The 11,605-nt window shown below is 56.8% G+C and overlaps 1 protein-coding gene across 1 annotated transcript; it reads right to left on the bottom strand.

Annotated features, from left to right (window-relative positions):
- Positions 1-7,864: 7,864 nt before the first annotated feature.
- TEX45 (testis expressed 45) lies at positions 7,865-11,074 on the bottom strand. The gene is made up of 8 exons (XM_023746005.1): positions 11,043-11,074; positions 10,309-10,525; positions 10,127-10,227; positions 9,754-9,866; positions 9,567-9,676; positions 9,036-9,237; positions 8,554-8,639; positions 7,865-8,089 (listed from the first exon to the last, which is right to left on the bottom strand). The coding sequence occupies exons 1-8, from the start codon at positions 11,072-11,074 to the stop codon at positions 7,865-7,867; spliced, it is 1,086 nt and encodes a 361-aa protein (XP_023601773.1).
- Positions 11,075-11,605: the final 531 nt, after the last annotated feature.

An 11,605-nucleotide genomic window follows, 5' to 3' on the forward strand; every position in this document is an offset into this window, starting at 1 on the left:
TGCTGGTGATGCCAGCTGTTGTTTCTGTCTGCTTAGTAGCTCCACCAGCACCTTGCTTTCCCTCTGTGGGTCCCCCTCCACTTCTCCAGATGGGCCCGGATCTAACACAACCACCCCAGTGCCATGTGACCTACACTTATCAAAGAACCCCATCCCCTGGCCACAATAATTAGGTCTGGGATGAGGACGTGACTTTGGAGGGTCTCATTCTTCTGGGATTATGAGCTTTACACAGAGCCTCATTCTGCCTGCAGTCATCTTCCTTCGTGTCTGGATGGATAGTCTGCAGGCTGAAGCCAATCTACACCGGACATAAAGGTGAGACACAGCTCTGGCTATATTGGTTCAGCTCTTGGTGATAACCATGCCTGAAGCCAGAAGCCCTCATTCTTTATTATGAGCCAACACATTTCCTGGATTTTTGAGCTACTTCTACTGGGTTTCTGTCCCTTGCATCTCTGACAGTCTTGACTAATTTAGAAATGAGTACCTGGAAAGGGGAGAGTATTAAAGGAAATAAAATGTGAACTTGGCCGAGCAGAGATGACCTGCCTCTAGCCTGGCCGACCGGTGCTAATGGCATCCTATGTAATAAAGGGTAATATGCAAATCAACCAAACAGCTGAATGACCGGTCACTATGACGCGCACTGACCACCAGGGGGTAGACATTCAATGCAGGAGCTGCCCCCGGGTGGTCAGTGCGATCCCACTGGGGGAGCGCCCCTCAGCCAAAAGCCGGCTGACTGGGAGCTGGACTAAGCTGTCAGTCGGACATCCCCTGAGGGCTCCCAGACTGCAAAAGGGCGAAGGCTGGGCGGAGGGACCCTCCCCCCTCCCAGTGCACGAATGTCGTGCACTGGGCCTCTAGTACAGTATATGTGAAATTCATGCAAGGGGCTCGCACCTCCCTCCCCCCATGGCAGCTGCCTCTGCCTCGCCCCCGTGGCGCCTTGGCTTAGTCCGGAAGGTCGTCAGGAAGGTCCTCTGGTCTAATTAGCATATTATGCTTTTATTGTTATAGCTATTCACTGTAAAGGGAATAGGGCTTCCAAGAGTTGTGCAGTGCACAACCTGCCCTGTATATGGCATCCCTGTAGAATAGTCCTCCTCAGGAAATGAAATCTCCGTTATGTGAAAGAAAAATACTGATTAAATTGTTGCTATTTTGTCTTGGGACTCTAACCATGTGTTTTCTGAGACTGCAGCTTATGGGCTTTGGAGGAAAATATCAGGATGCTGTAATGTAAACAGAGATTAGCATCTACACAATCTTGTGAGAATGCCAGAGCTGAATTCTCTGCCCCAAACTAAAAGAGGAAGTTAGTAATGAGGTAGGAAGTAAAGTTGGGACTATCAGAGGACTGGGTGGAGGTTCTCAAACACTGAGCACTCCCTGTCTGTACAGGAAGCAGTCACCCTCCCAGGGAAGAGCCCATTAGCTGTCTTTCCACCTTCCAGACTGTAACCTGGGAATGGGCAGGCTTAAGGGGATGGGCAGGCTCAGGTCTGTTGCTAGAGACAGAATCCAGCAAGGTTGGGCTCCACACTCAGAGATCCTCGGGTGGACTGGGAACCAAATCACTCTGGGTGGGTTAGCGAGCTGGGCCGTCCAATCTCAGCGGTGAAGTTTGCGCTGTGCATGTGACTCCAGTAGGCCAATCAGAGTGTTCCTTAATTCCAATATGAGTTGGGAGGGAGAGATGTGACCCTGTTTCCTTGGGGGCTTTAATTCTAAGGATCTGTGGTACCTGTGTGTGTGTGTGTGTGTGTGTGTGTGTTTGCCACCAGCTGGGGGACTCAGGGTTGTTAGATTGTGAGGAAGAGTCCTGATGTGGATCCAGCATGTCTGATGTTAGACCTAATTCCAGACTTTCTTGATTCTAATAAAATCCCTTTCCACTTGAGCTAGAGCTGGGTTTTTGTCACTTGCAACAAAAATGACTTAAGACATTAAATTTAGGCACCATTCGTGGAGCTGCAGCCGAGGGGTGGGCCCTGTCCTAAGCATGGGTCGCGCACATTTTACTTGACCCTTGTAACCACTCTGTGAAGGAAGAGCTATTGCCACCCCCAAGCTACCACTGAGGAGCGAGGGTCAGCACGCAGGCACTTGTTGAAGGACAGAAATGCGGGTAAGTGGAAGGTCTGAACTCGGCTGCTCGGTGATGCTTCCCATGGACAAAGTTGTTTTCCTTTATATTCCGTCCTCTTCACTTTATTTCATAAACCTTTTTGGGTTTTGTCGTTCGCAGGAAATGCCTTTTTTAGAAGGTGAGTAGGATATAGGAGGGATCGACATAAAGTACATCCAGAATCATCAAGATGTTGTGTCTTTCTGCACTGATTAAATATTTCCGGTAAGGTTTCTTTTCTTTCTTGGCAACCCATCCTGGGACTGGTCAGTGTCATTAAAAATTGCTTCAAGGTTTGCTGAAATCTGTCTCCTTGTAAGTCCTACCCATTGTTTCTCACCCGGTGTCTGGGTTGCTTTAAGGCATTCCTAGAACCAGGCAGGAGCACACAAAAATTCTGCAACTGGAGCTGCATGGAACTGAACACCAAGGCAAGCTTTCAGAGTTTCTGGCAGGTAAGGCAAGAAGGGAAAGCCTTTTCGATCGGGTAATCTGGTCAAGAAGCAGACCAGCTCCATCAGGAGGACCTGATTGGTCCTGGGAATCGTCGTACGATGAATTTATTGCAGTAGTCCTCAACCAGGGCAACTCTCCCCCAGGGGACATTTGGCAATATCTGGAGACCTTTTTGGTTGTCACAACTGGTGGGGGGAGAGGGAGTGTGCTAACGGCATGGAATTGTTAAAGGTCAGGGAGGAGGCTAAACATGTCCTCTGACAACAAAGAATGATCTTATCCATTTGTCAATAGTACTGAGAAAGCAGCTGTGGTTTATCAAGAGGGGTTCTGCGGCCAGCAGACCCTCGTGGTCAACACGGATACCAGGAGTGCAGCCAAAGGGCCACCTTGTCTCTGGAAGCTGCTCTCCTTTCATTTCTGTGGAAATGACAACACAGCCTCACAGAATTGCTGCCTACAGGGAAAGGGCTCCTGGCTGGGCTCGGGGGTGGCTTTTAGTGGCCCATGCACTTGAGGGCCTTGGTCTTTTTTTTTTTTTTATCCTCACAAGATATGTTTATTGATTTTAGAGAGGAAGGGAGACAGAGAAACATTGATCTGTTGCCTCCCATATGTGCCCCAATCTGGGATCAAACCCAAAATCTAGGTATATGTACTGACCAGGTATTGAACCCTCAACCTTTTGATGTATAGGCTGACACTCTGACCAACTGACCCACCCAGCCAGGGCAGGAGGGCCTTGGTCTTTTGAAGATCTGACTACAGGGTCAGGGAGTCATATTCATTATTAAAAGGGTAATATGTAATTAGACCAGACGTCCTTCCTGACGAAGCCAGGGCCGGAGGGAAGCCAGCCTGGGTCCCGGGTGCCTACAGGCGGCCAGAGGAGGGAAGCTCGGGTCCCTGGTGCCGGAGGGAAGCCATTGCCGGCAGCTGGGGGAAGGAAGGCCTACTCTTGCACGAATTTTCATGCGAGCCTCTAGTCTACACTAATAAAAGAGAAACATGGTAATTGGCGTACAACCGCTACCCTTCCCATTGGCTAATTAGTGAGATATGCAAATTAACCACCAGCCAAGATGGTGGCTAATTTGCATATTGCAGGCGGGGCGGACAGTGCCAACCGCCAGCTCCCCTCCATCCAGGGCTGGCGGCAGAGGTCCCTGCCCTCATCCGGGCCTCCCGCAGGGAACCCGGGGCTGGCGGGTGGGACCGCGGTGTTGGCACCCGCTCCGCCCTCATCCGGGCCTCCCGTGGGCTGGCGGGTGGGACCGAACCCGCTTCACCCTCATCCAAGCCTCCCGCAGGGGACCCGGGGCTGGCGGGTGGGACCGAACCCGCTCTACCCTCATCCGGGCCTCCCTCAGGGAACCCAGGGCTGGCGGGTGGGACCCTGGTAATCGGGCACCCGCCCTGCCTTCATCCGGGCCTCCCGCAGGGAACCCGGGGCTGGCAGGTGGGACCGCGGTGTTCGGCACCCGATCCGCCCTCATCCGGGACTCCCACGGGGGACCTGGGGCTGGCGCGGTGTTCAACACCCGATCCGCCCTCATCCGGGCCTCCCGTGGGGGACCCAGGGCTGGCAGGTGGGACCAGGGTGTTGGGCACCTGCTCCGCCCTCATCTGGGCCTCCCGCCGGGTCCTGGGGTTGGCGGTCGGGCCGCAGCTATCGGGTACCCACCCGGGTATCCGCTGTGCTCCGGGCCGGGCGGCAGCAGCGATCTGCCCGCTGGCGCATCCCATGTGCTACCCAACTCGGGCGGGCAGGTCACGGGCATGCCTGGCAGCCTCAGTCAGTGCCTCAAGCCCCAGCAGCAGCAGCAGCAGAAGCAGCGGCAGTGGCAATAGCAGTGGCGGCAGTGCCCCCGACCTGCCCGCCCAGGTTTGAGTGGCCCCAAGCGGGCAGTGCTTTCCATCAGCCGATGGTTGGCGAACACGCATGCAGGTGAAATCACCAGCGCCTGCTTTCCCACAGGCCTGAGCCCCTCAGGCCTGTGGGAAAGCAGGCGCCCTGAGCTGGTGATCCCAAAGGCCTGATAGCCGGGCAGAGGAGGCGGTGTTAGGACTGGGGAGTGGTGAGCAGGCAGAACATGGCCCTGATTGGGCCAGTCGCTATGACGCCCACTGTAGCCAGCACACCGCCTGATCAGGGGGCCAGCAGCCAACCTCGCAGCCCCTCCCCCCTGCAGGCCTTCCCCTGATCAGACTCTCCCATCCACATGGAGAGCAGGGTGCTCAGAGCCTGGACCCGTCCTGGCAGCCCCGAGTCCCTGGGGTTAAGAATTCTGATGGCCCTGCCCAGAGAGTAGAGGTGCCTGAGGGGCAGGGACAGGGACCACAGGCCTCCAGGGAGCACCGCAGAGTTGGCAATGAGAGGAGAGGGCCTGTGAAGGGGGAGAAGGTGAAGCCAGTGGACATCAGCCCAGAATCCAGCTCTTCCCCTCCAGAGGCAGTAGGACCTAAACCCCAAACCCCAGCCAAAATTGGAAGAGCCTGAGGGAGCTTCAGGAAACTCTACGAAAAGCTGCACATTGAGAATGAGAGATTTCGTGAGGCCCTGACCCAGACCACGCTGCGGCTGGAGCAGCTCAAGGTGGAGCTGGAGCGCGCCATGCAGAGGCAAGAGCACTTTGCAGAGAGGCCGGCCATCCTGGAGCTGGCGAGATTTGAGTGCAGGGCCCTGGAGTGCAAGGCCGCTGAGCTGGAAGAGGAGCTGAAGGGCCTGTCCAATCTCCGAGCTGACAACCAGCGCCTCAAGGATGAAAATGTGGCCCTGATCTGCGTCATCAGCAAACTGTCCAAGTGACCCCGGAGAACTTGCTCCTGCACCCGCATTTATACAGCTGCTTTTGCCACATGCACCCCTTCCCTGTGTGAACATGAGTGATAGGGCTGTTGAGGAGTCTCTGAGAAGCCATAACCTTCCTTGAGATCTCCAGGTTAGGAGAGGAGGACAGAGCCCCCAGGAGCCCCCATCTGAGGCCAGGTAGGGGGACCAAGGCTGCAGGCAGGACCAGAAAGGAACTGGGGACCAGGAAGTGCCAAGACCAGTAGCCAGGACCAGAGTGGTCACCCAGAGGTCCCCTCTCACGTGTGCTGCCACCAGTCACCCCTCCAGGCCCTGAGCAGGGATCCTAGAATGTGCCAAGCATCCCGCCGGCCTGGGCCAGGTGAGCCTGTATATAGGGTCTGTGTGCAATAGGGAGGGATGTCTTCTATTTTTTGCTGCCCCCTCCCCATCGCTCTCCTGGGCAGGGGGAGAAGGTCTTTTTCAGACATAGCATAGGCACCACAAGTTACAGTTGTGGAGTTGCCAAAAAAAAAAAAAAAAAAGAGCAGGCCAGCTGGCCAAATACCTCCCCTTTCCCCCCCCACCGCCCCCCGCCAGCCACATCCTTGACCAACCTGCCCCACCACAATAGGCCCACAGACCCTCCCCGTGGCTATCTGCCCCTGATTGCACCCCCCCACCCCAAGAGGGGGCAGGGCTGGGCGGCCAATGTCCTGCAGCCCCTCCCCAGATTGGCCCCACCCTTGATCCCCCCACTCCAATAGGGGGCAGGGCTGGCCAGCCAATCTCCTGCAGCCTCTCCCCTTGCCCAGCCCCACCCCAGATTGCCCCCCTACCCCCACCGCAATCAGGGGCAGGGCTGGCTGGCCAACCACCCATGGCTCTTCCCCCAGGCCACTGGCCCTGATTGCCACCCCCCAACCCATTTGGGGGGATGGTTGCCCAACCCACCAACCACAGCCCCTCCCCATGGCCAGCCCCACCCCCAATCGGCCCCCCAACCCCAATCAGGCTGGTGAGGGAGGGGCAGTTGGGAGCAATCAGGCTGGTGGCAGGGGGTAGTTGGGGGCAAACAGGCTGGCAGGGGAGGCAGTTGGGGGTGATCAGGCCAGCAGTTGGGGGTGATCAGGCTGGCAAACAGAGTGGTTAGGGGCAATCAGGCAGGCACGCAGGCAAGTAAGTGGTTAAGAGCCAGCGGTCCTGAGTTGCGAGAGGGATGTCCGGCTGCTGGTAAAGGATCGGGCCTAAACAGGCAGTCTGACATCCCCCAAGGAGTCCCAGATTGGAGAGGGTGCAGGCCAGGCTGAGGGGCCCCCCTCCCCCCAGTGCACGAATTTCGTGCACCGGGCCTCTAGTATATATATATAATTGATTTCAGAAAGGAAGGAAGAGGAAGAGAGATAGAAACATCAATGGTGAGAGAGGACCATTGATTGGCTGACTCCTGCACGCCCTCCACAACCAGGGCATGTGCCCTTTACCGGAATCAAACCCGGGACCCTTCAGTCCACAGGCCAGTGCTCTATCCACTGAGCAAAACCAGCTAGGGCCATATTCATTCTTTGATTCTCAACAGCCTACAGAGGCAGGTCCTGGGTATGGCCACCAAGACCCTCCTTATCCCAGATTGAACCACCCAGCTTCTTGGTGTTCCTGCCAGACCCCAGACGGCCAGGTAGGTGCTGTCCAAGGTACTGGTCCTTTCCATGCTTGCTAAACAGGTTACCCATGGGCTTCAGGGGCCCCATCCCATCCTCCTCTTCCCCCCCTTTTCATCTTGTTGCTGGCTGGACACCTAGACCCTTGAACCTCATCATATCCTGATGGATTTTGTGAGTTCTGACTAGTCACCCAGCCAGTCAGGGCACCAATAATCTCCCAGCCTCTGTCCACAATGGAGGAAACTGCAGGACCAACATGGTGTCGACCCCTTCATTCCCCCTCCGAGCCCTACCCAGTCTTTTAAGGATTGAAATCTCACACCTTCATCTTCTTCTCACCTACTCACCTTTATCTTCAGAAGATAAGCTCTCTCCCTCCTTTACCCCAGCCACACATTTCGCATTTATAACATTAACGGAGAGAGCTACTATTTATCTCCATTTTACAGATGAACAAACTGAGGCTAGAGGGGTTAAATTACTTGCCCAATGCTACAATCCAGGGCATAGAGAAGTCAGGATTTCGACTTTGTCCATCAGCCACAGAAGCCTGCATTCTCAATGTCTTGCCACACTGCCTCTGTTCAATACTAACTCCATCCTCTCCGTGTCATTCATTAATTGTCATGGCACCAGAACATTTTATACCGAATCTGTCCGCCAAGTCTTTGCACAAACTGGCAAGGCCTCCCCGCCCAGAGTGGGGCGACCTCCAGAGTCTCCTGATGGAGTCATTCTTTCCTGTTCAGTCCCCACTCACCCAAGCATCCTCTTTCATGTCTGACGGACGGAGAGGGACCGGATGTTGCCGGGTGGTGTTTATTGCTGGCTAGGGCACGGGTAGGTAGGGACCTGGGGGGCCTGAGGGTCTACCCTCCCACCCCAGCAGCCCTGGTCAGAGGAGCCCAGTGGCAAGTGGCTTTCCTGGAAGTTGCCAAATCTCAGCACTGTCGGACCCTGGTACTTGAAGGTAAACTGGTCCTTGTATTGGGTTGAGAAGCAGCGCTGCCTGCCCAGCGGGGGCTCCATGTGGCTATCCTTGCACTGTGGAGTCAGGGTGGGGAGCCTGGCAGGGCAGCCTGGAGGGTGGCTGACCCCCCTGGGCCACCCTGTGGCTCACCACCCTGGGAGGATCAAAACTTGGTCATGGGCTCTGGGGAGGTGGGCAAAAGGGACCCCAGTTTGGGCTGCCCCAGGAGCTGAATGAGAAACTGGGGGAGTGGCTGGGGTGACTCCAGGCAGCCCTGAGATAACCCTCAGCTGATGGTGTAACTGTGGCTGGTGATACAGAGATGTTTCTGAGCTGACCCTGCCATGACCCTGGGGATGAGCTTGGAATGATCTTGAGGCTGGGATGACATAGCATCAAGATAACCCTGAGTTTGGGGTGACTCTAGAGTGACTCTGAGAGGACCTGACACTAATTCTGAGTCTGAGGTGACATGAAAGCATCCTGAGATAACTCTACACTGACTTGGGGGTTCCCTGGTAAGGGAGGGGCCCCTCACCCGCTGTAGCATCTCCTGGGTCATGGAGGCCGGAGCTGTTCTGTGTGGTTTCAGCATCTTCTGGTTCATGGTCAATAAATCTGGTTCTGGAGATTTGAGTGTGGGTGGCTGAACTGAGGGGCTGAGGAGGAGAGGCAGGCCCCAGAGGGCAGGGACGTAGGAGATTAAGAATGGGTAGGGGTTCAGGGTGCAGCCGGGCCCATGCTGATTAGGAGGCGGGAAGGAGGGAGGGGCTGAGATGTTTGTTGGGGGTGAGGGTAGGGTAGGCTAGTGAGTCGGAACCGGCCAGAGCCTGACTGAGGAAAGGGCGGTGTGATGGTGGAGGTGGGGGGGGTGGGTGGTCATGACGATGAGGGGCGGGTTGTCTAGGGCAGGAGTTGGGATCTTGGTGGATGGAGTGGGATCTAGCCCTCCCGGAAGTAGAACCAGAATGAGGCCAGAGCGGTGGCAGGGGCGGGCCTTGTGGGGTGGGTCTCACTCACCGCCCAAGCCCTCCGGCAGGTTGCTAGGCAGCAAGTGCAGGTTGGGTGCTTTCTCTGGCCGCTCTGTGCTGGCGGGGGGATAGTCCGTGCCCATGGTGGTCTGGAAGAACTGCCCCAGCAGCTTCGAGTCCCCTAGGATCACGTGATCCTGCAATTGCTCATGAGGTGTGTGGCGGCTGTTGGGGTTGGTCACCGGTGGCGGCTATAGGACCACAGGACACTAGGAAGCTCCCATGTCCAGCGTGTCCCGAGGCCCGGTCGGAGGGAAGAGCTGTGTGACCTTGGACAGCTCAACCCTCTCTGGACCCCACTTGACGGCACTCAGAGTTGGTATTCTCTCATTTTACAGACGGGGTCACTGAGGCTGGGAGTGGTTAAGGGGCTGCCCTAGATCATGCAAATAGGTTCAGGAGAGCACTGCACACATGTCAAGCTTACTCCTACCTCAGGGCCTTTGCACATGCTATTTGCTCTCCCTGGGAAGCCCTTTTACCCCGATGAGCCCTGCCTGCTCCCCGACTTCCCACTGACCTGGCCATAGAAGAAGTTCATGGAGGTGGTGAGGCTGCCTGGACCGGGGCACCAATTTCCTTCCAGGATGTGGGACTCCGGAGTCTGGTCACTGTGATGAACAAAAGGCTCTGCCAGCGGCAGAGTGGGGCTCAGCAGCTCTAGCAGGCTGCCCTGGAGCCAGGGGCGGGCCGGCCGCAGCTCTCACCTGGCTGCCGGCCATAGAAGTGCTCGGCACTGGTGGTCCCGTCATGGAAGAGGCCGTCTCCAGGACTAGCACTCGAATAGTGGATGCAGGCTGAGGCCTGGGCCTTGTCATACCTGCATATAAAGGGGGCGGGGGTGGGGGAGGCATCCATCTGACCTGGGCCCTGGAAACTCCCGGGAAAAGGGATGGGGGCAGGGTCCCTAGTGGGCAGCCTGTGGTGCTAATGGGGGAGGTCTGGCACAGCAGCGGGCCTAGTCCGCAGGTAATAGAGACCCCAGAGGCACAGTGTTGGCCCCACAGCCTTTGGTGGCACACTGCCCATCGCTGCGAGCCCTGTGCCCTGTCTTGGTGGCGGGCCATGGCCCCTCTGTACCTGTCTGGGGGCAGATCCCTGGGCCTGTAGGCTTGTTTCTGCTCGGAATACACGGGCCCATAGCCAATCTTGAAGTCTCCCAGGGCCACACTGGAGGAGTCCTGTGAGTGGACAGGGGTGGGAAGGGCGAGGCCACCAGCCCTGTCACTGCCCTCCCCAGCCGCACAGCAGACTTAATTTACCCTCTTACACATCAAGGCAGGGGGGCCCACCAGGGCCTGGAACTGTCTCTGGTAGGAGGTCCTGTCATCCCATCTCTTGTGGTCCCATCTCCTGTGATCCCACGTGAGGGGGGAGGGGCCCCCTGGGGGTGGCAAGATGACAGAGAGAAGGGGGTTAGGCCCTGCAGCCTCAGGCCCACTGTGGAAGTGGGCAGTCCTGACTAGCTTAGCCTGAGGGCTGCTTGGCAAACCCCAAAAATAATACAAATAACAAAACCAAGAATACCTCCCAAGTGCTGAGCCAGATATCTAGGTTAAGTCCTTTGCCCCTCATTGGGGGGGGGGGGGGGGCGGGCACTGGCATTAGCCCCTCCTTCACTTTGCAGCCTCTCTGAGGCTCAGAGCCGTAGGAATCACAGGAATCCAGCCCTGGCCCGTGTGTCTCAATGGGCTGGGCATCGCACCAAAGGCTGCAGGTTCATTCCCGGTCAGGGCACACGCTGGGGTTTCAGGCTCCATCCCTGGTGGGAGGAGGGGGGTGCAGGAGGCCACCGAATGTTTGGTTCTCACATCTATGTTTCTCTTTCTCTTTCTCCCTCTCCCTTTCTCTCTCTAAAAATCAATAAAAATCTTAAACAAAGAAGAAGAAGGAGAGAAAAGAAAAGAAAAGAAAAGAAAAGAAAAGAATCAGAACCAGAACTGAGTCTGACAATCGCTGGACCCAGGTTGAAGGGGCTCTGCCTAGCGATACCCACCAGCCGTTCCCCTTGACTAAGAACTGGAGCATCACGCGGACAGCCGCTCTCTGGGGAGCGCCCACTGGACAGCCGCTCTCTGGGGAGCGCCCACTCTATGCCGGGCACCGGCACCTGGTCTGTTTGCTTCCCCAGCTCCCGCCAAGGGGGCTGTGCTGTTGCCAGCGGCAGTGTGGAGGGCGGACTGAGGCGCAGGGCTGGGGGGGCGGCGTGGGTCACTAACAGACTTGTCTGACCCCCAGTCCAGCATTCATTGCTTCTGCCCACAGCACAGCCTCTGACAGGATTCAGGAGATGTGCCCATTCCACGGGTGCAAAGAGCGAGGTTCCGGGGTTTTTCAACCTCGCAGCATTGACCTCTGGGGCTGGGTCATTATCGTGGGGGCTGCCCCGTGCATGGTGGGATGTTCAGCAGCATCCCGGCCTCTGCACTCCAGCAGCACCCCCTCTCCCCGTTGTGACAACCACATCCATCCCCAGACATTGCCAAATGCCCCCCGGGGGCGGGGGCGGAGTCCCGCCCGCTTCGAGCGCCTCCGGGCGGCCAGACAGCGCGGGCGTCG

The sequence above is a fragment of the Myotis lucifugus genome, unplaced genomic scaffold (assembly GCF_000147115.1).
Source record: "Myotis lucifugus unplaced genomic scaffold, Myoluc2.0 scaffold_615, whole genome shotgun sequence".
Classification (NCBI taxonomy): Eukaryota; Metazoa; Chordata; class Mammalia; order Chiroptera; family Vespertilionidae; genus Myotis; species Myotis lucifugus.